Source organism: Callithrix jacchus, chromosome 13 (genome assembly GCF_049354715.1).
Source record: "Callithrix jacchus isolate 240 chromosome 13, calJac240_pri, whole genome shotgun sequence".
Lineage (NCBI taxonomy): Eukaryota > Metazoa > Chordata > Mammalia > Primates > Cebidae > Callithrix > Callithrix jacchus.
Window position 1 is genome coordinate 44,880,908 of NC_133514.1, and position 24,982 is coordinate 44,905,889.

Below are 24,982 nucleotides of genomic sequence, written 5' to 3' on the forward strand. Positions count from 1 at the left end.
ATCATATTGAAATAAATTTGTGTCTTTAAAATGTGTTATAGCTGAACTGACTACACTTCATATATTTCCTTAATTCCCTACATCTAGTAAAATTTCAATGCCTAATTTTTTTCCCTTCAAAATTCTCATATTCAAAGCTTCTCATATCTCACCCATTTTCCTTTTACTTTTTTCTTTTCTTCCCCCCTGAGATGGAGTTTTATTCTGTCATCCATGCTGGAGTGCAGTGGTGTGATCTTGGCTCACTGCAACCTCCACTTCCTGGATCCAAGCAATTCTCCTGCCACAGCCTCCTAAGTAACTGTGACTACAGGTGCCTGCCACTACGCCTGGCTTATTTATGTATTTTTAGTAGAGATGCGATTTCACCATATTGGTCAGGCTGGTTTTGAACTCCTGACCTCAAGTGATCCACCTGCCTCGGCCTCCCAAAGTGCTGAGATTACAGGTGTAAGCCACTGTGCCTGGCCTACTTTATTTTAAAAAGTTTTTATTAATTTAATAGATTTGTTTGATGATCTTTCTAAATGCCTTCATTCTAAGATATGTCATCATACATGTCTAATACTGCTAGCAGGTTCATGGTTCATTTACACGCACACATATATACACATGTATGGAGAAATACCTATTTATTACCTAAACATTAAAAAATACATATAAGCAAGAACGGAGAATTTAAATTGCCCCAAATTCTACTTATTGGAGGTAACCATTGGAATATATATGTGTATATATATGATTATAAATACATATTTAAAAAAAAAGATTGCTTCCTCTCTTGGCCATATATTATGGATATCCTCTCCAGGATATATATATATATATATATATATATATATATATATATATAGCATAACTTTAAAAACATTGTAGTAAACATTGTAGTAAAAGATACATAACAAAATTTACCATCGTAACAATTTGGAAGTGTACAGTTCAGTGGAATTAGGTATATTCACATTGTTGTGCAACCATCACCCCCATCCATCTCCAGGACTTTACCATCTTCTCAAACTAAATTGTGCACCCGTTAGACAGCAGCATTTTTTTTTTGAGATGGAGTTTTGCTGTTTGTTACCCAGACTGGAGTGCAATGGCACGATCTTGGCTCACCGCAACCTCCGCCTTCTGGGTTCAAGCAATTCTCCTGCCTCAGCCTCCCGAGTAGCTGGGACTACAGGTGCGCACCACCATGCCCAGCTAATTTTTGTATTTTTAGTAGAGACGGGGTTTCACCTCGTTGACCAGGATGATCTCGATCTCTTGACCTCCTGATCCACCCGCCTCGGTCTCCCAAATTGCTGGGATTACAGGCTTGAGCCACCGCGCCCGGCCCCACCCCTATTGTTATATATTTAGGTTTCTTTTTTTCTCTAGTATAAATATCCCTTATCAACAATGCTTCAGCAACATCTCTTGTTCATACATCTTGCAGACATATTATTTCTGAAGGATAAATTCCTAGAACTGGGATTTGCTAGGGCCCGCAGGAGGAATTCCAATTTACACTCACTTGTATGAGTGCAAGGACACTTTCAGACTCTAATGACAGGAGGTGTTACCATTCTTCTTTTGCTCTTTGTCCATGTGACAGGCAAAAGTTGCTCGTACTTTAATACTGTTTGGGTTGCTAGTACAGGTTCCGTCTTTTATCCTACATAGTGTTAGTGTCTTGATTCTGAACTTTCGCAGTGTGTCAGTGTAGAAACAGCTAACAGTTCCGATCTACACAACCCAGACATTCCATGACCCCAGGCTTACTTCGACGCTGCAAGCCTCCCTCTCTGTTCCCTGGAGCAAGCGCCCGAGTGCGTGTGGTGCTCCCGGTCGGCCACTGCTGGCTGTATTCCCTGCCCTTGCCCAGTCCTATTTCTCTGCGGAGGCTTGCCTAGGTCTTGTCTGCTGCGCTTGATGTAGCTCAGCTTTACAGCGTCTGGGCTAAGCCCACAGTTTCCTTTACAGAGCGAGTCTCCAACTTCAGGCGTCTGGGTCCCCGCACAGCGGGTCTGGCTCGGAGTGGGGAATCCGCCTTCCCAGCAAGACCCCTGCTGATGCCGCGGGTCTGAGGACTACGCTTTGGAACCCAAGGCCTCGCAGTGCGTCGAGATCTGACAGCTTCTCTGCACGGGCCTAGCACCAATAGTCGATCAACGCAAAATCGTCTTCGCAAGTTCAGGAAGCAGAAACCAGAGCGGGAGACTGGGTAGGTGCGCGCTGGCACCGTCGCTGCGCTTGCTCCGGCTTCAGTGCACGGTCGGAGGTGGACGCTAGGGGGCAGCAGCGTTGCGCTCGCCCCTAGGCCGTGCTTCCGCCCGCGCAAGCGCAGTAGGACCAGCGCGTGCTGGCCTGGGGTGGCAGGGCCGCAGAGACTTGGGTTGCAGGTAGGTGCTGGGGCGAGGAGGGGCGAGAGGGCCAAGGGGCAAGGGCTTAGAGGGGCGGCAGGGCTCAACGGCGAGGAGCGAGGGGCGAGGGGCTTGCAGCTGGGTTTCCCGCGGGGCCTATACGTGACGCGGCCTGTATCCCCCACAGCACCGGCCGCCTCCACGCGAGCGGTCCGGAGGCTCCCAAGGAGGCTGCGCGGGGTCAGGGCAGCCTCGTCCACCGCGCCCGGCCCCCTCCTCCGCGCCCCGCCCTGCGCTAGAGCTGGACATTAAAGGACCCGACAAGGGCCGGTCGCGATGGCTTCCGCCGGTAATCACAGCGGTTTTGGAGGCCGAGGCAGGAGGATCGCTTGAGCTCAGGGGAGAGCAGCCTGGGCAACATGGCGGAACCCCTGTCTCTATTAAAAAACTTGGCTGGCTGCTGTGGCCCGCCTGTTATCCCAGAGGTGGGAGAATCGCTTGAACCCAGGGGCAGAAGGTTTCAGTGAGCGGAGATCACGCCGTTGCACTCCAGCCTGGGGGACAGAGTGTGAGGCTGTTTCTATTATTTTGTTATTATTTGAGACGGAGTCTCGCTCTGTCGCCCAGGCTGGAGTGCATTGGCTCGATCTTGGCTTCCAGGTTCAATCCATTCTCCTGTCTCAGTCTCCCGAGTAGCTGGGGTTATGGGCACCCATCACCATGCCCGGCTTAGTTTTGTATTTTTGGTAGAGATGGGGTTTCGCCATGCTGACCAGGCTGTTCTCGAACTTCTGGCTTCAGGTGATCCACCTGCCTCGGCCTCCCATAGTGCTGGAATTACAGGCAAGAGCCTGGTGGAGGCTGTCTCTATTTAAAAACAAACAAAACAAAACAAAACGAAAAAACCGGAAAGGACTCCACCTCAGCTCTTTGCCTTTGTGTGTTTATTTTACACGAGATCATTGTTGCCCAGGTGTGTTGTGTAATCATATTCTCTTTTTTAGAAAGCAGAATTTCGCTGTTTTATTGCATAATCTTGTCTTTACCACCCTTCACCTTTACTACAGAACCCTAAAGCTGAATAAACATCCAGAATGTTTAAAATAATCCTCTTAATGTACCTTGTGCTTTATTGGCAAGATGGAATTCTACTCTAAATTGTATTGAATGACACTACTCTGTCTTCTCTAGTTGTAGAACATACCTTGTAAGTCGGTAAAAACTAGTTTTGTTCCTGTGCTTTTCTTTTTTCTTTAAGCTGTAAATGTAGAGCAGTGGATCCCAAGTTTTTCTCTATCAGTAAGTCTTCCTATATGTCGTGCCTGAATTTCTCCTGCCCTATCTGCCCACCTTCTTTATTCCTTAACGTGCAGGCTGTTTTTCAGGACCAGTAAATTTCGGTGATTTTTGCTTGTTTCTGGACGGGAAACTTCCTTCAGCCACACAGCCTCATTCTATGCTCTGGGCGGCCTACTCCAGAATATGCCTCTGAAACAAAAAGCAAATCAGGGGTTGAGGTGGCCTAAAGTCTTCTTTAAGAAATCAGCAGTCCCAGGGTCCCCCAGGCAGCCCCCAGGTGACCACAGTGTGTTTGATTTAGTTCAGCTCCTAAGCATTGCAGAGGAAGAATGGGCTTGAGGCCAGAAAACTTGGCTCTTCTGTGTATAATTTAGTGACCTTGGATATATTACTTCATCTCTGACTCAGTTGTCTTATCTGTGAAATGGGAATAACAATAATTATATTCACCTCACAGAACTGGTGTGAAGTTGATATTCAGATGAATTTTTGGGTATTTTTAAATTTATTTCATTTTGGTTTGGTTTCTTTTTGCTGAGAGGATTCAGAAGTGAATGTGAGAACTTAGGGTTAATAGAAAAGGTTACTGGGGAATATAAAATTTGGATTCAGCAAGAAATGCATTAAAGGTTTTCTGAGTAATGATGAGGGTCCAACGCAGATTAGAAAATATGCATTTCCAGAGTCCTACAGAGTTTTGTATCTGATTTTGGCAGCCTTTGAGTGGAAATGAAGAAGTGGACAGGGCAAGTTACACGGGGCTGGTGAGTGACAGGCAGATCTGGGTTTATGATAAAGCCTCTAGACGCTTTACTTGCACAAATACCTTCCAAAACCCTGGCAAGGGGCTCAGCAGTTTTACATTCATAATTGCGTATTTTTCCCTTAAAGAATTACCGTCCCTTGCCCCCAGTTGTGTAAGCTTCAGGCCCCATAAGACCTGACATCACCCCTAGTGGCAAGGAAGGATTGGTGGGAGGTTAGGCATAAGGAGGGTTGGAGAGTTGAAGGGATTCACCATGGGGTTTGAGCTGGGGAACTCGGATTGGAGAAGGAGGTGGCAGATAAGGGGCCTCATAGGATAGGAACCTTGAGGAGAGGAAGAGCAGATTCGCTGAAGCGAATACAGGAGAGGGAAAACAGCCTGTGCGGCTGAGGCCATGAAGAGGGAGAGGCACAGAGTGACCAGGCAGTTGGTGTGTCTTTGCCGAGTACCTGCTGCATGCCAGGAACAGGACAGTGGTGAACAGGACAGGCAGGCAGCCCTCTTAATGCTCAGAATCTAGAGGAAGCCAGGGCCTGGGCATCCCAAAAAGGGAGCCTTTGAGGACTGAGGAAAGCTCAGGGGCTGAGTTGTGGGATGCAGGGAGGGTCTAGGGAGGCAGGGAGGGGCTAGATGTCAGGAGGCCACATAAGAGTTTGGACTTGATCCTGAGGGCTGAGTTGGGGGCTTTAGAATGTTAAGCTAAGTGGGATCAGATCTGTGCTTTAGAAAGCTCTCCCTGCAGGTATCGGAGAAACTTCCACATATGCCTGGGGAGATGTGTACATAACTTGTCTCACTAATTGTGGAAAAGTCAAACCAGTTGAAAATAGTGACCTGGAACTTTGTGTATCTGCATGAATAAATCTCAAAAACGTAACCTTGAGCTTTTAGAAAAGCTAGTTGCAAGAGGATAATACCAGCCCACCACTGTTTGTATAAAGCTGGAAAATTTAATGTATTATTTTTGGGCACATACTTGTGGTGAAAATAAAAATCATGTTTGGGAAGCTGAGTTCAGTGGCCCATGCCTGTAGTGAATCCCAGGTTCACTTGAGTAAATAGATAAGATAGATTAGATGATCGATTAGATAGATAGCATGTGTAGGACTTACAGATACCAGTATTTTTCAGACTTTAGCATGCATCCAAATCACCTAGAGGACTTATTAAAACACAGACTTCATTTCTGATTCAGTAGGTCTGGGGTGAGGACCCAAGAATTTGCATTTCTCCCCCAAGTTCCTGAGCAGTGTTGATGCCACCAGTCTGGGGACCTCAGTTTGAGAATCTCTGATGTCCACCAACTTGACAACTTGAAGACAGTGATCACTTCTTGGGAGGGATCAGAATTGGATGGGGAGGAGTCCAGAGGGGCTTCAACTCTATTTGTAATATTTAATTTCTTTAAAAAAAAATCTGAGGCCTGGCGCGGTGGCTCACGCCTGTAATCCCAGCACTTTGGGAGGCCGAGGCAGGTCGATCATGAGGTCAAGAGATCTAGACCATCCTGGTCAACATGGTGAAACCCCGTCTCTACTAAAAATACATAAAATTAGCTGGGCATGGTGGCGTGTGCTTGTAATCCCAGCTACTCAGGAGGCTGAGGCAGGAGAATTGCATGAACCCAGGAGGCGAAGGTTGTGGTGAGCAGAGATCGCGCCATTGCACTCTAGCCTGGGTAACAAGAGCAAAACTCCATCTCAATAAAGAAAAAAAAATCTGAAAAAATGATGCAACGTAACTTGACAAAGCTGGGTGGATATTCATTGATGTTTTTAATTTTTCTGTGTGTGTGAAACATTTAATTCCAGAAAAAGGATCCTATTGTTTGCTGTGTAATCCTCAGAATGGACTGGAAAAGAGGAAGAACTGGGTGTCTTCGTGGGAATCTTTTGCAGAAGCCCAGGTGAGAAGTGCTGCTGGCTTATACCGGAGGTGGGAAGGTCGGGGGTGGGGGGTGGGAGAGGCAGCAAGGAAGGAGAGAGACGAGCAGCTGTGAGGGAGGTTTGGGTGGGAGCATTGACTACATGTGGTAATTGGTTGGTTTAGAGGTTAGGGGAGGGCGGAATCAAGTCATACACCTGGTCTGTGACTTGAGTGGGTGGTTGCGTCATGAGCCGATCACGAAGGGAACCCTGGAGGAGGGGCATGTGGGGACAGGTGGGAGTTCTGGAGTGGACATCCTAAATCTCGACAGCCCAGTGAGCAAAGCGTAAGAGAGATCTGGGCTGCAGTGCAGACTTAGAAAGCATCAGAGTTCAGATGGCTTTCTAAGGTGTGGATGAGGTTACCTGGGCCTTTGGCAGACCTGAAGCAATGCTGTCACCTAAGGCAGGGCTTGGCCAACCACAGCTTGCTGCTTGTTTTGTATAGCCTGAGAGCTGAGAATGCTTTTATCTTTTTTTTTTTTTTAATTGAGACATAGTTTCGCTCTTGTTACCCAGGCTGGAGTGCAATGGCGCGATGTCGGCTCACTGCAACCTCAGCCTCCTGGGTTCAGGCAATTCTCCTGCCTCAGCCTCCCGAGTAGCTGGGATTACAGGCATGCGCCACCATGCCCAGCTAATTTTTTGTATTTTTAGTAGAGACGGGGTTTCACCATGTTGACCAAGATGGTCTTGATCTCTTGACCTTGTGATCCACCCGCCTCGGCCTCCCAAAGTGCTGGAATTACAGGCTTGAGCCACCGTGCCCAGCTCTTTTATCTTTTTAAATGTTAAGGGGAGAATTCAGTGAAGATATAATTCACAAACCATAACATTTGACATTTTAAAGTGCACGATTCAGTGGTATTTAGCATATTCACAAGGTTGTACAACCATCATCATTGTCTAATTCAGGAACATTGTAGCCAAAAAGAGACCACATCCCTGTCAACAACTATTCCACCCCCCGCCCCCAGCCTCTGACAGCCATGAATCTGTGTTCTGTCTCTGAATTTGCTTCTTCTGGACATTTCATGTAAATGGAATAGTACGGAATAGGACCTTTTTATCAGGCTTATTACACTGAGCATGATGTTTCCAAGGTTCACCTATGTTGCAGCATAAATTAGTGCTTTATTCTTTTTTATGGCCGAATAATACTCCGTTTATGGATGTACCACATTTTGTCTATCCATTCATCAGCCAGTGGACACTTGGGTTGTTTCCACTGTTTAGTTGTTGTGGATAATGCTTCTGTAAATTCCAGGAAATTACACTCTGGAGCTGCCAGAGTGTAATTTCCTGGAAACCGAGTAAAGGTGTTTAAGTAGGGAGTGATCAATCACACTAGATGCTATTGATAGATCAAGGAAGATGGGGGCTGCGCTTTGACTGTTGTGTTTAGTGATGTGGAGGTCACCCGTGCTGACTGACTGTGATAAGGTCAGTTTGGGTGGAGTGGCCGTGAGTTGGAGAGAATGAGAGGACAGAGCTGGGCATGGGGTTTGCCTGAGCTGGGTGTGGGGCCGGTTTCTTGGTAACACACAGTTCATAGTAACAGGAGGGCACCAAGGCGGGTGTCCTTTGTGGCGTCTGACCTGGCCTGGTGCAGGGAGCTGGGAATGGGAAGTGCTGTGAGTACTAATGGGGAGCAGGGGATCAGAGGAGCAGAGGTGTGGGAATAGGTGGTGGAGTAGGGAGAGACTGGAGCTTTGCCAGTGGGGACCTGGGCTGAGCAGGGCGTGGAGCATGTGGTGAAGAGTCTTATGGCGGGTGAGGCTCAAGGCCCAGTGTGTGCTTAGGGAACGGGGCTGCAGAGTGAGTAAGGGACCTATGGGTATATTACAGGGGTAGGATGTCGAGGAATTTCCAAGACAAGCTAATAGGGGTCACTCCGGGAGAGAGGCCTAGTGTGCGCTAATGGAGCATAGGGTGGTAGAGGCACCAGGATATGTGCTAATAGGCTTCGTGTGTGGTGGTGAGAGTGTGTGTGTGTCTGTGGGGGCCTGAGGGGTAGGAGAGAATGGGGTGCTTATGGAGGGGAAGTGGTTGAAAGACTCGAGTGCTATGTGTGTGATCGTGGGGGTCATGCCATGGAGGGTGTGTGCACATCCTAATAAAGGTCTGGGTAGTTGGATGGAGCCTAGTGCATGCTAATGGGGCAGAGCTGGAAGGACCTCATGGAGGGATCTGGTGGAAGGAGGATGGTGGGAGACCTGTGCTAGCGGGGTGAAGATTGTGGATCTGTGTGGGGCATGAGGTGGTGGTATGGGAAGGGTCTTGGTGCTGTCAGAGGCCCAGTGCACTAAGGGTCAAGGTGGTGTGAGGTGCGCATGTGTCACTGAACATAGAGCCATTCTAGGAAGGGGCAGCTGGATGATGTAAGATATTACGGAGGCTGCTACTGTGGGTTTAGAGTCACAGAGGCACTGAAGTGTGTGCCATTGTTGGGAGAGTCAGCAGTGTGAGGTCTGGAGTACGCTCAGGAGAGCCAGAACAGTGTGAACTTGTGTGCTTATGTCTGTAGGGTACTGGAGTGTGTGGAGGTTCCAGGGAATACTGATGAAGGGGGTGAGTAGAGCTGTGGAGGGGGTGAAAATAAATTTAAAAGACCAGGTGTGGTGGCTCATGCCTGTAATGCCAGCAGTTTGGGAGGCTGAGGCAGGAGGATTGCTTGAGGCTATGAGTTCAAGGTCAGCCTAGGCAACATCATGAGACCCAGTCTCTACAAAACAAAAACAAAAACAAAAATTAGCTGGATGTGGTGGTGTGTACCTGTAGTCCACTTAGGAAGCAGAGGTGAGAGGCTTGCTTGAGTTTGAGGCTGCACTGAGCTGTGATTGCACCACTGCACTCCAGCCTGAATGATGGAGTCAGATCCTATTTCTTAAAAAAAAAAAAAAAAGAAAGAAAAGAAAATCGGCCAGTTGCGGTGGCTCACACCTGTAATCCCAGCACTTTGGGAGGCCGAGGTGGGTGAATCATAAGGTGAGGAGTTTGACCAGCCTGGTCAAATATGGTGAAATCCTGTCTCTACTAAAAATACAAAAATTAGCCCAGTGAGGTAGCAGTTGCCTGTAGTCCCAGCTACTCGGGAGGCTAAGGCAGGAGAATCACTTGAACCCAGGAGTGGAGGTTGAAATGGGCCAAGATCGTACCAGTGCACTCCAGCTTGGGTGACAAGAGCCGGACTCTATCTCCCCTTAAAAAAAAAAAAGAAGAAAAGAAAATCATAGAATTTCGGAGATGAGTGAAGTTTAGGCAAATGTAAATGAAGTAGTGTTTTAATGGGCTGAAAGCCATGTAGGCTGATTGTTAAGGAGCCAAGATCTAGTCTGGACTGCAAAGTGGTAGTCTGCTCTTTCCTTGGAGACTACCAGGTTAACATAGATGTGCAGGATTGTTTCCAGAAACTCCTATCTGAAGCTCTGCCTTATTTGGAAATTGAGGTTGCTTGTCTGTGTCAGAGTGACTTTGATCCTCCAGGGAAGAGTGGGATTTTTTTTTTTTTTTTTTTTTAATTTTTTATTGGATTATAGGTTTTGGGGTACATGAGCAGAGCATGCAAGACAGTTGCGTAGGTACACACATGGCAGTGTGCTTTGCTTTTCTTCTCCCCTTGACCCACATTTGGCATTTCTCCCCAGGCTATCCCTCCCCACCTCCCCCTCCCACTGGCCCTCCCCTTTTCCCCCCAATAGACCCCAGTGTTTAGTACTCCCCTTTCTGTGTCCATGTGTTCTCATTTTTCATCACCCACCTATGAGTGAGAATATGCGGTGTTTCATTTTCTGTTCTTGTGTCAGTTTGCTGAGGATGATGTTCTCCAGATTCATCCATGTCCCTACAAACGACACGAACTCATCATTTCTGATTGCTGCATAATATTCCATGGTGTATATGTGCCACATTTTTCCAATCCAGTCTATTATCAATGGGCATTTGGGTTGATTCCATGTCTTTGCTATTGTAAACAGTGCTGCAATGAACATTCGTGTACATGTGTCCTTATAGTAGAACGATTTATAGTCTTTTGGATATATACCCAGTAATGGGATTGCTGGGTCAAATGGAATTTCTATTTCTAAGGCCTTGAGGAATCGCCACACTGTCTTCCACAATGGTTGAACTAATTTACACTCCCACCAACAGTGTAAAAGTGTTCCTTTTTCTCCACATCCTCTCTAGCATCTGTTGTCTCCAGATTTTTTAATGATCGCCATTCTAACTGGCGTGAGATGGTATCTCAATGTGGTTTTGATTTGCATCTCTCTGATGACCAGTGATGATGAGCATTTTTTCATATGATTGTTGGCCTCATATATGTCTTCTTTTGTAAAGTATCTGTTCATATCCTTTGCCCACTTTTGAATGGGCTTGTTTGTTTTTTTCCTGTAAATCTGCTTGAGTTGTTTGTAAATTCTGGATATCAGCCCTTTGTCAGATGGGTAGACTGCGAAAATTTTTTCCCATTCTGTTGGTTGCCGATCCACTCTAGTGACTGTTTCTTTTGCCGTGCACAAGCTGTGGAGTTTGATTAGGTCCCATTTGTCTATTTTGGCTTTTGTTGCCAATGCTTTTGGTGTTTTGTTCATGAAGTCCTTGCCTACTCCTATGTCCTGGATAGTTTTGCCTAGATTTCCTTCTAGGGTTTTTATGGTGCCAGGTCTTATGTTTAAGTCTTTAATCCATCTGGAGTTAATTTTAGTGTAAGGTGTCAGGAAGGGGTCCAGTTTCTGCTTTCTGCACATGGCTAGCCAGTTTTCCCAACACCATTTGTTAAACATGGAATCCTTGCCCCATTGCTTGTTTTTGTCAGGTTTATCAAAGATTGTATAGTTGTATGTATGTTGTGTTGCCTCCGGTGCCTCTGTTTTGTTCCATTGGTCTATATCTCTGTTTTGGTAGCAGTACCATGCTGTTTGGATTACTGTAGCCTTGTAGTATAGTTTGAAATCCGGTAGTGTGATGCCCCCCGCTGTGTTCTTTTGCTTAGAATTGACTTGGCTATGCGGGCTCTCTTTTGGTTCCATATGAAGTTCATGGTGGTTTTTTCCAGTTCTGTGAAGAAAGTCCATGGTAGCTTGATGGGGATAGCGTTGATTCTGTAAATTACTTTGGGCAGTATAGCCATTTTCACGATATTAATTCTTCCTAACCATGAACATGGAATGTTTCTCCATCTGTTTGTGTCCTCTCTGATTTCGTTGAGCAGTGGTTTGTAGTTCTCCTTGAAGAGGTCCCTTACGTTCCTTGTGAGTTGTATTCCAAGGTATTTTATTCTTTTTGTAGCAACTGCGAATGGCAGTTCGCTCTTGATTTGGCTTTCTTTAAGTCTGTTATTGGTGTAGACGAATGCTTGTGATTTTTGCACATTGATTTTATATCCTGAGACTTTGCTGAAGTTGTTTATCAGTTTCAGGAGTTTTTGGGCTGAGGCGATGGGGTCTTCTAGGTATACTATCATGTCGTCTGCAAATAGAGACAATTTGGCTTCCACCTTTCCTATTTGAATACCCTTTATTTCTTTTTCTTGCCTGATTGCTCTGGCTAGAACTTCCAGTACTATATTGAATAGGAGTGGTGAGAGAGGACATCCTTGTCTAGTGCCAGATTTCAAAGGGAATGCTTCCAGTTTTTGCCCATTCAGTATGATATTGGCTGTTGGTTTGTCATAAATAGCTTTTATTACTTTGAGATACGTTCCATCGATACCGAGTTTATTGAGGGTTTTTAGCATAAAGGGCTGTTGAATTTTGTCAAATGCCTTCTCTGCGTCAATTGAGATAATCATGTGGTTTTTGTTTTTGGTTCTGTTTATGTGGTGAATTACGTTGATAGACTTGCGTATGTTGAAGCAGCCTTGCATCCCCGGGATGAATCCTACTTGATCATGATGAATAAGTTTTTTGATTTGCTGTTGCAATCAGCTTGCCAATATTTTATTGAAGATTTTTGGATCTATGTTCATCATGGATATTGGCCTGAAGTTTTCTTTTCTCGTTGGGTCTCTGCTGGGTTTTGGTATCAGGATGATGTTGGTCTCATAAAATGATTTGGGAAGGATTCCCTCTTTTTGGATTGTTTGAAATAGTTTTAGAAGGAATGGTACCAGCTCCTCCTCGTGTGTCTGGTAGAATTCGGCTGTGAACCCTTCTGGACCTGGGCTTTTTTTGTGAGGTAGGCTGTTAATTGCTGCCTCAACTTCAGACCTTGTTATTGGTCTATTCATAGTTTCAGCTTCCTCCTGGTTTAGGCTTGGGAGGACACAGGAGTCCAGGAATTTATCCATTTCTTCCAGGTTTACTAGTTTATGCGCGTATAGTTGTTTGTAATATTCTCTGATGATGGTTTGAATTTCTGTGGAATCTGTGGTGATTTCCCCTTTATCATTTTTTATTGCATCTATTTGGTTGTTCTCTTTTATTTTTAATCAATCTGGCTCGTGGTCTGTCTATTTTGTTGATCTTTTCAAAAAACCAGCTCTTGGATTTATTGATTTTTTGAAGGGTTTTTCGTGTCTCAATCTCCTTCAGCTCAGCTCTAATCTTAGTAATTTCTTGTCTTCTGCTGGGTTTTGAGTTTTTTTGATCTTGCTCCTCTAGCTCTTTCAATTTTGATGATAGGGTGTCAATTTTGGATCTCTCCATTCTCCTCATATGGGCACTTATTGCTATATACTTTCCTCTAGAGACTGCTTTAAATGTGTCCCAGAGGTTCTGGCACGTTGTGTCTTCGTTCTCACTGGTTTCGAAGAACTTCTTTATTTCTGCCTTCATTTCGTTGTTTACCCAGTCAACATTCAAGAGCCAGTTGTTCAGTTTCCATGAAGCTGTGCGGTTCTGGGTCGGTTTCTGAATTCTGAGTTCTAACTTGATTGCACTATGGTCTGAGAGGCTGTTTGTTATGATTTCAGTTGTTTTGCATTTGTTGAGCAGTGCTTTACTTCCAATTATGTGGTCAATTTTAGAGTAGGTGTGATGTGGTGCTGAGAAGAAAGTGTATTCTGTGGATTTGGGGTGGAGAGTTCTGTAAATGTTTATCAGGTTTGCTTGCTCCAGGTCTGAGTTCAAGCCCTGGATATCCTTGTTGATTTTCTGTCTGGTTGATCTGTCTAGTATTGATAGTGGAGTGTTAAAGTCTCCCACTATTATTGTGTGGGAGTCTAAGTCCTTTTGTAAGTCATTAAGAACTTGCCTTATGTATCTGGGTGCTCCTGTGTTGGGTCCATATATGTTTAGGATCGTTAGCTCTTCTTGTTGTATCGATCCTTTTACCATTATGTAATGGCCTTCTTTGTCTCTTTTGATCTTTGTTGCTTTAAAGTCTATTTTATCAGAGATGAGAATTGCAACTCCTGCTTTTTTTTGCTTTCCATTAGCTTGGTAAATCTTCCTCCATCCCTTTATTTTGAGCCTTTGTGTATCCTTGCATGTGAGATGGGTTTCCTGGATACAGCACACTGATGGGTTTTGGCTTTTTATCCAATTTGCCAGTCTGTGTCTTTTGATTGGTGCATTTAGTCCATTTACATTTAGGGTTAATATTGTTATGTGTGAATTTGATACTGCCATTTTGATGCTAAGTGGCTGTTTTGCCTGTTAGTTGTTGTAGATTCTTCATTATGTTGAAGCTCTTTAGCATTCAGTGTGATTTTGGAATGGCTGGTACTGATTGATCCTTTCTATGTGTAGTGCCTCTTTTAGGAGCTCTTGTAAAGCAGGCCTGGTGGTGACAAAATCTCTGAGTACTTGCTTGTTCGCAAAGGATTTTATTCTTCCTTCACTTCTGAAGCTCAGTTTGGCTGGATATGAAATTCTGGGTTGAAAGTTCTTTTCTTTAAGAATGTTGAATATTGGCCCCCAGTCTCTTCTGGCTTGTAGTGTTTCTGCCGAGAGATCTGCTGTGAGTCTGATGGGCTTCCCTTTGTGGGTGACCCGACCTTTCTCTCTGGCTGCCCTTAGTATTCTCTCCTTTATTTCAACTCTGTTGAATCTGACGATTATGTGCCTTGGGGTTGCTCTTCTTGTGGAATATCTTTGTGGTGTTCTCTGTATTTCCTGCAATTGAGTGTTGGCTTGTCTTGCTAGGTGGGGGAAATTTTCCTGGATGATGTCCTGAAGAGTATTTTCCAGCTTGGATTCATTCTCTTCGTCCCCTTCTGGTACACCTATCAAACGTAGGTTAGGTCTTTTCACATAGTCCCATATTTCTTGGAGACTTTGTTCATTCCTTTTTGCGCTTTTTTCTCTGATCTTGGTTTCTCGTTTTATTTCATTGAGTTGGTCTTCGACTTCAGATATTCTTTCTTCTGCTTGGTCAATTCGGCTATTGAAACTTGTGTTTGCTTCGCGAAGTTCTCGTATTGTGTTTTTCAGCTCCTTTATTTCATTCATATTCCTCTCTAAGGTATCCATTCTTGTTATCATTTCCTCGAATCTTTTTTCAAGGTTCTTAGTTTCTTTGCATTGATTTAATACATGATCTTTTAGCTCACAAAAGTTTCTCATTATCCATCTTCTGAAGTCTAATCCAGCTTTGCTCCCTTGCTGGTGAGGAGTTTTGGTCCTTTCTAGGAGGCGAGGTGTTCTGGTTTCGGGTGTTTTCCTCCTTTTTGCGCTGGTTTCTTCCCATCTTTGTGGATTTGTCTGCTGGTCGTCTGCGTAGTTGCTGACTTTTCGTTTGGGTCTCTGAGTGGACACCCAGAATGTTGATGATGAAGTATTTCTGTTGCTTGGTTTTCCTTCTACCAGTCTAGCCCCTTCGCTGTACGACTGCTGAGGTCTGCTCCAGACCCTGCTTGTCTGGGGTACACCTCTAGTAGCTGTGGCACAGTGAGGGATGCTACCAGTTTCTTTTTCTGCTCTCTTTGTCCCAGGATGATGCCTGCCTAATGTCCGTCTTTTGGATATAGAGGGGTCAGGGAGCTGCTTGAGGAGACAGTTTGTACTTTATAGGGGTTTAATTGCTGAGCTGTGCACTCTGTTGTTCATTCAGGGCTGTTAGGCTGCTATGTTTGATTCTGCTGCAACAGAGCTCATTAAAAAACCCTTTTTTTTTTTTTTTTTTTTCTCAAATGCTCTGTGTTGAGGGGTTTGGGCTTTATTTTTGGATGTCTGATCAGGTGTCCTGCCCAGCTAGGAGGCAGACTAGCCACTGTTTGGCTGTCGAGGCTCCGCCCTGCTGTTGTGTGATTCGCGCTGTTCCTGCCAGCTCTGCTGTGGTCTCCGCCACGCCCTGCAGCGGAGTCTCTTCGTTGTAGCGTGTTAGCAACGGCAGGCTGCGTCAGCAGTGGGCGTGTATCTCAGTTGGGGCGGGTTGCCTCGGCAACGGCTGGCTGCTTCAGCAGTGGGCGTGTATCTCAGTTGGGGCGGGTTGCCTCGGTAGTGGTGGACGCCCCTCCCCCACAGAGCGTCTAGGACCGTCTGCTCTGGATAGTTTGAAATCGCGGTTTTGTTGGTCCCACTGGGTATCCCAATCCCTGCAATCCCCTGGGCTGGCCTAGTGTCCAAGTCTCGTTCAGTCTCAAGTCCAGCCCTCTCAAGTCTCAGGTTGCCGGTTCAACAGGGCACCCGGACAAGCGCGCCCTGTGGGGATTGCTGGGTAGGGCCGGCCGCCGCCGCCCCGGCTGCCGGCTTCGCCAGGCAGACCTACTGCCTGGCGTCCCGTGTCTTTTTTATACTTGGGAGTTTCCCCGTTCTGTGGGCAACAAAGATCAGTCTGAAAATGCCACTCTGACTCACCGTTTGCAGATTCAACGAGAAGAGCTCCAATCCTGGGTTGTTCTCACAGCGCCATCTTGAGTCCTCCCCAAGAGTGGGATGTTTTATTCCAAGTGATAAGATTTCAAACTGCAGAATTTCTGGTAGTCTGTAATTGTAGAGAACAAAATTTCTAAAGAGTAAGAAAGGAGTCTCCATCCAAAGGGGGTTTTTGACACTTTATGGCTGCAGCGTGCTCTTAAGAGAAATGCCGTTTCCTGTGAACTTTGTGGTTTCATTGATTTCTTATCCCAGCTCTGTGAATGGGAGTGGATTTTTTATTTATTTATTTTTTTGAGATGGAGTCTTGCTCTGTTGCCAGGCTGGAGTGCAATGGCACAATCTTGGCTAACTGCAACCTCTTCCTCCTAAGCAATTCTGCCTCAGCCTCCCAAGTAGCTGGGACTACAGGCGCACCCCACCACAGCCAGCTAATTTTTGTATTTTTAGTAGAGATGGTGTTTCACCATATTGAACAGGATGGTCTCAATCTCTTGACCTCGTGATCCATCTGCCTCAGCCTCCCAAGTGCTGGGATTACAGGCATGAGCCACCGCGCCCAGCCAGGGAATGGATTTTGTTTTCTTAAGGAGGAGGTAGGAATGAGCTTCCTGTCCTGGGTTTTTCATGTCTGGCTCCTCTCAGGCGTCTGGTCTCAGTGTGAAGTTTACCTCCTCAGAGAGGTCTCCTGGGATGCTTCCTCCAGGGAGTTCCTACACTGTTGCTTTCTATCCTTGAACCCTCATCACAGGATGATGGTAGACCTTTTTGATTACTTGTTTATTGTCTGTCTTCCCCACTAGACTTTCCCCCAAGCTCCAGCAGGATGAGAACCATGCTGGTGTAATTCACTCGTGTGTCTCCAGCACCCAGTGCAGGGCTGGGCACATAGAAGCTGCTCAAGACATGTTGTGTGATTGAGCAGCTGGAAGACAGTGATGGAGGTGAAATGAGCAGACTGGGACGGAGAGGCTGGTGAGGCAGCACAGAGCTTCCCCGTGGCACTGCTCTGTCCTGGGGCTTAAGAGGACAGTTGGACTTGAGGCAGGAGAAGGGCCCCTGGGGAATGTGGGCCATTTGGACTATGGCGATTGGTCTGGGTACAGAGCTACAGTTTCTGTTTACACACTTCCTGTTTGGTACTTTGCGGCAGGGTATTTCCAGACCAGTCCCTGGGTGCCAGCCAGAGCATGGACTAACCAGGTATCTGGACAGAGACCTGAACTGGAGGAGATGCGCATTGGAGGTAACCTGCATGTCGCAACTGTCTCTGGCCCATTTCTGTCCCAGTGCCCCGGCATTCCAGTACTGTTTAGCTGGCTCCCGCTGGCATGGCCACATCCACTGTTAAAGTGTCCATACACTTCCATTCTGCTTGCATAAATCACTTCTGCCATCCAGGGTCCTACTTCAGGCCTCTCTGCTCCCAGGCCCCTCCACCATGGCCTTGAATGGCTCCAGCGGTAGAGCCCATACCTTATTAGTGGTCACTTATTGCTGGTGTTACCTCTGAGTGGTCATCTCTCTAATCTCACTACTGTTATTCTAGCTTGTGTTCTTGTCAGCTCCCGTCCCTGGTCATAACCAGGATCTCCTAACTGGTCTCCCAGCCTCATTCTCTTTTACCCCAAATGTAACTTTCATAACTGCTGAAGAGTAGCTTTTGCTTCTTAAAACTGTTCAGGGTATTCTGAGTACCTCCCAGGGAACAGGACAGCTGATTAGCTGGGTTCAAGAGACCTTCAACCTCCCAGCCTCCACCTGCTACCTTAAGCAGCCTCCTTCAGTTGTCCTTTGTCCACATCCCACCAGCTAATATATTTTGTTTTCATTTTACTGAATATTCATGAGCATCTATTCAATGCATGCTACAGTGAGTTGGACAGTTAGACACAAACACCTCCCACCTAATGTAATCTAATCTAGAGGAACCCACATTGCAATAAAAAGTAATGATTAAGGGAATAGCTAAAATTGGGCATTTGGGGTAAGCTTCAATACCTGCTTTAATCCTCATGGTAATGTTGTGGCTTACAGGACCCTTGAGTAGAAGAGGCATCAGAATACGTTCTCAAAAATGAAAGCTGACTGTAACAACTTCTTGTTTCATTGTGTATTTTAGGAAATTGCAGAGGCTGTCAACATGGAAAAGCAGCCCCAGAACAGCAGGAGAGGCCTCGCTCCCCGAGAGGTACCCCCAGCCGTTGGACTGCTGCTGGTCATGGCCCTAATGAACACTCTGCTCTACCTCTGCCTCTACCGCTTCTTCATTGCCCCTCAGCAGTCCCTGGTGGACCCCAGACACTGTCCCTATGGTCACTTCAGGATAGGACAGATGAAAAACTGCTCACCTTGGCTGTCCTGTGAGGAGCTGAGAACAGAAGTGAGACAGCTGAAGCGTGTCGGGGAAGGAGCCGTGAAGAGAGTGAGTCTGGGTTCATTTCTGATCACTGTCATCATGTTATTTCACTTAACACAGTGTCCTCCAGCTCCATCCATGCTGGCACGAATTACGGAATTTCATCCTTCTTTACTGCTAAAGTGTACTCCATTGCATGTGTGCACCACATTTTCTTGTCTATTCATCTGTTGATGGACGTTTAGGTTGATTCTTTTTCTTGATAATCGTGAATAGTGCTGCAGTAGGCATAGGGTTCATCCTTTGGGGAAACAGTGTGGCATCGAGTGTTAGGAGCCCTATTGGCTCTAAGTGTCCATCATTCTTTGAGCTCAGTAACCTCACATCTGGCACTTTATCTTTATTTTAATTTTTTTTCCTTGTGATGGAGTCTCACTCTGTCACCCAGGCTGGAGTGCAGTGGAACCATCTTGACTCACTGCAACTTCTACCTCCTGGGTTCAAGCGATTCTTGTGACTCAGCCTCCCAAGTAGTTGGGACTATAGGTGTGTGCCACCATGCCTGGATAATTTTTGTATTTTTAGTAGAGACAGGGTTTCACCATGTTGGCCAGACTGGTCTTGAACTCCTGACCTTAAGTGATCTGCCTGTCTCAGCCTCCCAATGGAACTTTTATATTAATAAGTAATCTAAGGCAGGAAAAAGGCCAAATGCATAAAGGAGTGCTATAGTGATAGAAAACTAGAAACAGTACTTTTTGAATAGTTCATGGTCCATTTACTTGACAGAATATACTGCAACCATTGTGTAGTTAGGAACCCCAGGAGGCAACACAAAGAAAACCTTGTAATAATAAGTGAAGAAAATAAGATACAAAAATGTATAATTGACTTTTCAACTGTGAAATTGTATATATATGTAGATAGATACAAAAATGGCCAGGCGTGGTGGCTCATACATGTAATCCCAGCACTTTGGGAGGTGGAGATGGGTGGATCACTTGAGCCTAGGAATTCCAGATCAGCCTGGGCAACATGGCAAAACCCGTCTCTACAAAAATTAGCCTGGCATAGTGGCACATGCTACTTAGGAAGCTGAGGTGGCAGAATCTCTTGAGCCCAAGGAGCTTGGGGCTGCATTGAGCTGTTATCTTGCCACTGCATTTTAGCCTGGGCAACAGAGCAAGACCCTGTCTCCAAAGAAAAAAAAGAAAAATATGAAAATGATAGAAATTGTGCTAGGGTGAAAGGGGGATTATGGAGAATTTTTTTCCCCCGTTTTTTGAATTCTCTGATGGTATTATACTGAGTTTTAAAACTTATTTTTAATTGGCACATACTAATGATACATATTTATGGGGTACATAGTGATGGTTCTATACCTATATACAATGTATAGTGATCGAATCAGAGCATATCTATCATCTCAAACATTTATCACTTATTTCAGTTGGGAACATTCAATAACCTCACTTCTAGCTATTTGAAAGTGTATATAATATATTGTTAATTTGAAAGTGTATAATATATTGTTAATTATAGTCATCCTGTGGTGCTATAAAACACTAGAACTTGCTTCTCCTATCTGGCTGTAGTTTTGTATCCTTTAACAAATATCTCCCTGTCCTCGCCTTTGCTCTACCCTTCCCAGCCTCTAGAAACCTCTGTTCTGCTTTTTTTTTTTTTTTTTTGAGACGGAGTTTCGCTCTTGTTACCCAGGCTGGAGTGCAATGGCGCGATCTCAGCTCACCGCAACCTCCGCCTCCTGGGTTCAGGCAATTCTCCTGCCTCAGCCTCCTGAGTAGCTGGGATTACAGGCATGCGCCACTATGCCCAGCTAATTTTTTGTATTTTTAGTAGAGACGGGGGTCTCACCATGTTGACCAGGATGGTCTCGATCTCTTGACCTCATGATCCACCCGCCTCGGCCTCCCAAAGTGCTGGGATTACAGGCTTGAGCCACCGCACCCTGCCTCTGTTCTGCTTTTTACTTCTTTGAGTAAACTTTTTTAAATTTCTTCATATGAATGAGAACTTGTAGTGTTTAACTTTTTGTTCCTCGTTTATTTCACTTAACATAATGTCCTCTAGTTTCATTCATGTTGCCATGAATGAAATAAGATTTGCTTACATTTTATGGCTGAATAGTATTCCATTTTGTATATACATCACATTTTCTGTATCCATCTGCTGAAGGACACTCAGGTCGAGTCCAAATCTTGGCTATTGTGAATAGTGCTGCAATAAACATGGGGCTGCACATATCTCTTCAATATATTGATTTCCTTTCCTTTGGATGTATATATCCAGTAGTGGAATTGCTGGATCAAATACGTTAGTTATATTTGTAACTTTTTTTTTAATCTCTTTTTTTAAATTGCATTTTAGGTTTTGGGGTACATGTGAAGAACATGCAGGATTCTTGCATAGGTACACATGTGGCAGTTTGATTTGCTGCCTTCCTCCCCATCACCTATATCTGGCATTTCTCCCCATGCTATCTCTCCCCAACTCCCCAACCCCCGCTGTCCCTCCCTTATTTCCCCTGAGAGACCCCAGTGTGTTGTGTGATGCTCCCCTCCCTGTGATGTGTTCTCCTTGTTCAACACCCAACTATGAGTGAGAATATGCAGTGTTTGATTTTCTGTTCTTGTGTCAGTTTGCTGAGAATGATGGTTTCCAGGTTCATCCATGTCTCTACAAAGGACACGAACTCATTGTTTTTTTGGCTGCATAGTATTCCATGGTGTGTATGTGCCATATTTTTCCTGTCCAGTCTATCATTGATGGGTATTTGGGTTGGTTCCAGGTCTTTGCTATTGTAAACAGTGCTGCAGTGAGCATTCATGTACATATGTCCCTATGATAGAATGATTTATAATCCCTTGGATATATACCCAGTAATGGGATTGCTGGGTCAAATGGAATTTCTATTTCTAGGTCCTTAAGGAATCACCACACTGTCTTCCACAATGGTTGAATTAATTTACACTCCCACCAACAGTGTAAAAGTGTTCCTATTTCTCTACATCCTCTCCAGCGTCTGTTGTCTCCAGATTTTTTTCTTTTTTTTTAAATTTATTTTACTTTTGGTGCATACTATATCTAGCATTTCTCCCCGTGTTATCCCTCCCCACCCTCCCCGCCCCCGTTATCTCTCCCCTACCCTCCCCCTGCAACTGTCCCTGTGTGTGATGCTCCTCTCCCTGAATCCACGTGTTTTCGTTGTTCAGCACTCACCTATGAGTGAGAACATATGGTGCTTGACTTTCTGTTCTTGTGTCAGTTTGCTGAGAATGATGGTTTTCAGATTCATCCAAGTCCCTACAAAGGACAGGAATTCATCAGTTTTTATGGCTGTGTAGTATTCCATAGTGTATATGTACCACATTTTCTCTGTCCAGTCTATCATTGATGGGCATTTGGGTTGGTTCCAGGTCTTTGCTATTGTAAACAGTGCCGCAATGAATATTTGTGTGCATGTGTCTTTATAGTAGAATAGTTTATAGTTCTTTGGGTATATACCCAATAGTGGGTTTGCTGGGTCAAATGGAATTTCTATTTCTAGATCCTTGAGAAATCGCCACACTGTCTTCCACAATGGTTGAACTAATTTACAGTCCCACCAACTGTGTAAGAGTGTTCCTATTTCTCCACATCCTCTCCAGCATCTGTTGTCTCCAGATTTTTTAATGATCGCCATTCTAACTGGCATGAGATGATATCTCAGTGTGGTTTTGGTTTGCATTTCTCTAATGACCAGTGATGATGAGCATTTTTTCATATGCTTATTGGCCTCATATGTGTCCTCTTTTGAAAAGTGTCTGTTCATATCCTTGGCCCACTTTTGAATGGGGTTGTTTGTTTTTTTCTTGTATATCTGTTTTAATTCTTTGTAGATTCTGGATATTAGCCCTTTCTCAGATGGGTAGATTGCAAAAATTTTTCCCCATTTTGTTGGTTGTCGATTCACTCTAATGATGGTTTCTTTTGCTGTACAGAAGCTCTGGAGTTTAATTAGATCCCATTTGTCTATCCTGGCTTTTATTGCCATTGCTTTTGGTGTTTTAGTCATGAAGTCCTTGCCTGTGCTTATGTCCTGGATGGTTTTGCCTATGTTTTCTTCGAGTGTTTTTATGGTGTTATGTTTTATGTTTAAATCTTTGATCCATCTGGAGTTAATTTTAGTCTAAGGTGACAGATAGGGGTCCAGTTTCTGCTTTCTGCACATTGCTAGCCAGTTTTCCCAACACCATTTATTAAACATGGAGTCCTTTCCCCATTGCTTGTTTTTGCTGGGTTTGTCAAAGATCAGATGGTTTTAGATGTGTGATGTTTCTTCTGGGGTTTCTGTTCTGTTCCATTGGTCTATGTCTCTGTTTTGGTACCAGTACCATGCTGTTTTGATTACTGTAGCCTTGTAGTATAGTTTGAAGTCTGGCAGTGTGATGCCTCTGGCTTTCTTCTTTTTTGCTTAGGATTGTCTTGGCTATGTGGGGTCTTTTGATATTCCATATGAAGTTTAAAGTGGTTTTTTCCAGTTCTGTGAAGAAGGTCATTGGTAGCTTGATGGGGATAGCATTGAATCTATAGATTACTTTGGGCAGTATGGCCATTTTCACAATATTGATTCTTCCTAACCATGAGCATGGAATGTTTCTCCATCTGTTTGTGTCCTCTCTTATTGCGTTGAGCAGTGGTTTGTAGTTCTCCTTGAAGAGGTCCTTTACATCCTTTGTTAGTTGTATTCCTAGGTATTTTATTCTCTTTGTAGCAATTGTGAATGGGTGTTCACTCTTGATTTGGCTCTCTGTTTGTCTGTTATTGGTATATAGGAATGCTTGTGATTTTTGCACATTGATTTTGTATGCTGAGACTTTGCTGAAGTTGTTTATCAGTTTAAGAAGATTTTGGGCTGAGATGATGGGGTCTTCTAGATATACAATCATGTCATCTGCAAATAGAGACAGTTTGACTTCCTCCTTTCCTAATCGAATACCTTTATTTCTTTTTCTTGCCTGATTGCTCTGGCTAGAACTTCCAATACTATATTGAATAGGAGTGGTGAGAGAGGGCATTCTTGTCTAATGCTGGATTTCAAGGGGAATTCTTCCAGCTTTTGCCTGTTGAGTATGATATTGGCTGTAGGTTTGTCATATATAGCTTTTATCATTTTATGATACATTCAATCAATACCTAGTTTATTGAGAGTTTTTAGCATGAAGGGCTGTTGAATTTTATCGAAGGCCTTCTCTGCATCTATTGAGATAATCATGTGGTTTTTGTCTTTGGTTCTGTTTATGTGATGGATTACATTTATGGATTTGCGTATGTTGAACCAACCTTGCATCCCCAGGATGAAACCTACTTGGTCGTGATGGATAAGCTTCTTGATGTGCTGTTGCAATCTGTTTGCCAGTATTTTATTGAAGATTTTTGTGTTGATGTTCATCATGGATGTTGGCTTGAAGTTTTCTTTTTTAGTTGTGTCTTTGCCTGTTTTTGGTATCAGGATGATGTTGGTCTCATAAAATGAGTTAGGGAGGATTCCCTTCCTTTGTATTGTTTGATCCAGTTTCAGAAGGAATGGAACCAGCTCCTCTTTGTACATCTGGTAGAATTCAGCTGTGAACCCCTCTGGACCTGGACTTCTTTTGGTTGGTAGGCTATTGATTGCTGCCTCTACTTCAGCCCTTGTTATTGGTCTATTCAGGGTTTCAACTTCCTCCTGGTTTAGTTTTGGTAGAGTACAAGTGTCTACCATTTCTTTATCCATTTCTTCCTGGTTTACTGGTTTATGTGAGTAGAGCTGTTTATAATAATCTCTGATAGTAGTTTGTATTTCTGTGGGATCAGTGGTGATATACCCTTTATCATTTTTTATTGCATCTATTTGATTCTTCTCCCTTTTCTTTTTTATTGATCTGGCTAGCCATCTGTCTATTTTGTTGATCTTTTCAAAAAACCAGCTCCTGGATTTATTGATTTTTTTGAAGGGTTTTTTGTGTTTCTATCTCTTTCAGTTCTGCTCTGATCTTAGTTATCTTTTGAGATTTTTGATCTTGCTCCTCTAGTTCTTTCAATTTTGATGATAGGGTATCGATTTTAGACCTTTCCTCTCTTCTCTGGTGGGCATTTATTGCTATGTATTTCCCTCTCAATACTGCTTTAAAGGTGTCCCAGAGATTCTGGTAAGTTGTGTCTTCATTCTAGTTGGTTTCAAAGAACATCTTTATTTCTGCCTTCATTTCATTGTTTATCCAGTCAACATTCTGAGGCAGGTTGTTCACTTTCCAAGTGGTTGTGTGGGTTTGAGTGTGTTTCTTGATCCTGAGTTCTAGTCTGATTGCGCTGTGGTCTGATAGACTGTTCGTCTGATAGACTGTTCGTTATGATTTCTGTTCTTTTGCATTTGCTGAGGAGTGATTTGTTTCCAATGATGTGGTCAATTTTAGAGTAAGTGCAATGTGATGCTGAGAAAAATGTATATTCTGTGGATTTGGGATAGAGCATTCTGTTTATGTCTA

General features: G+C 44.4%; 1 protein-coding gene across 6 annotated transcripts in view; it reads left to right on the forward strand.

Moving 5' to 3' along the window:
• Nucleotides 1–1,865: 1,865 nt before the first annotated feature.
• POMK (protein O-mannose kinase) overlaps nucleotides 1,866–24,982 on the forward strand; it is a 70,047-nt gene continuing 46,930 nt past the window's right edge. For 3 of the 6 annotated variants that reach the window (XM_078347661.1, XM_078347660.1, XM_035270463.3), the window contains exons 1-4: nucleotides 2,326–2,384; nucleotides 6,222–6,316; nucleotides 17,250–17,342; nucleotides 18,219–18,521. In XM_078347661.1, the coding sequence (XP_078203787.1) occupies nucleotides 18,240–18,521 (282 nt within the window). In that variant the 5' untranslated portion in view covers nucleotides 2,326–2,384; nucleotides 6,222–6,316; nucleotides 17,250–17,342; nucleotides 18,219–18,239. Of the gene's footprint in view, nucleotides 2,207–2,325; nucleotides 2,385–6,221; nucleotides 6,317–17,249; nucleotides 17,343–18,218; nucleotides 18,522–24,982 lie in introns of those variants that run through there. The other 3 variants (XM_078347663.1, XM_078347662.1, XM_078347664.1) reach the window with 2 other exon arrangements.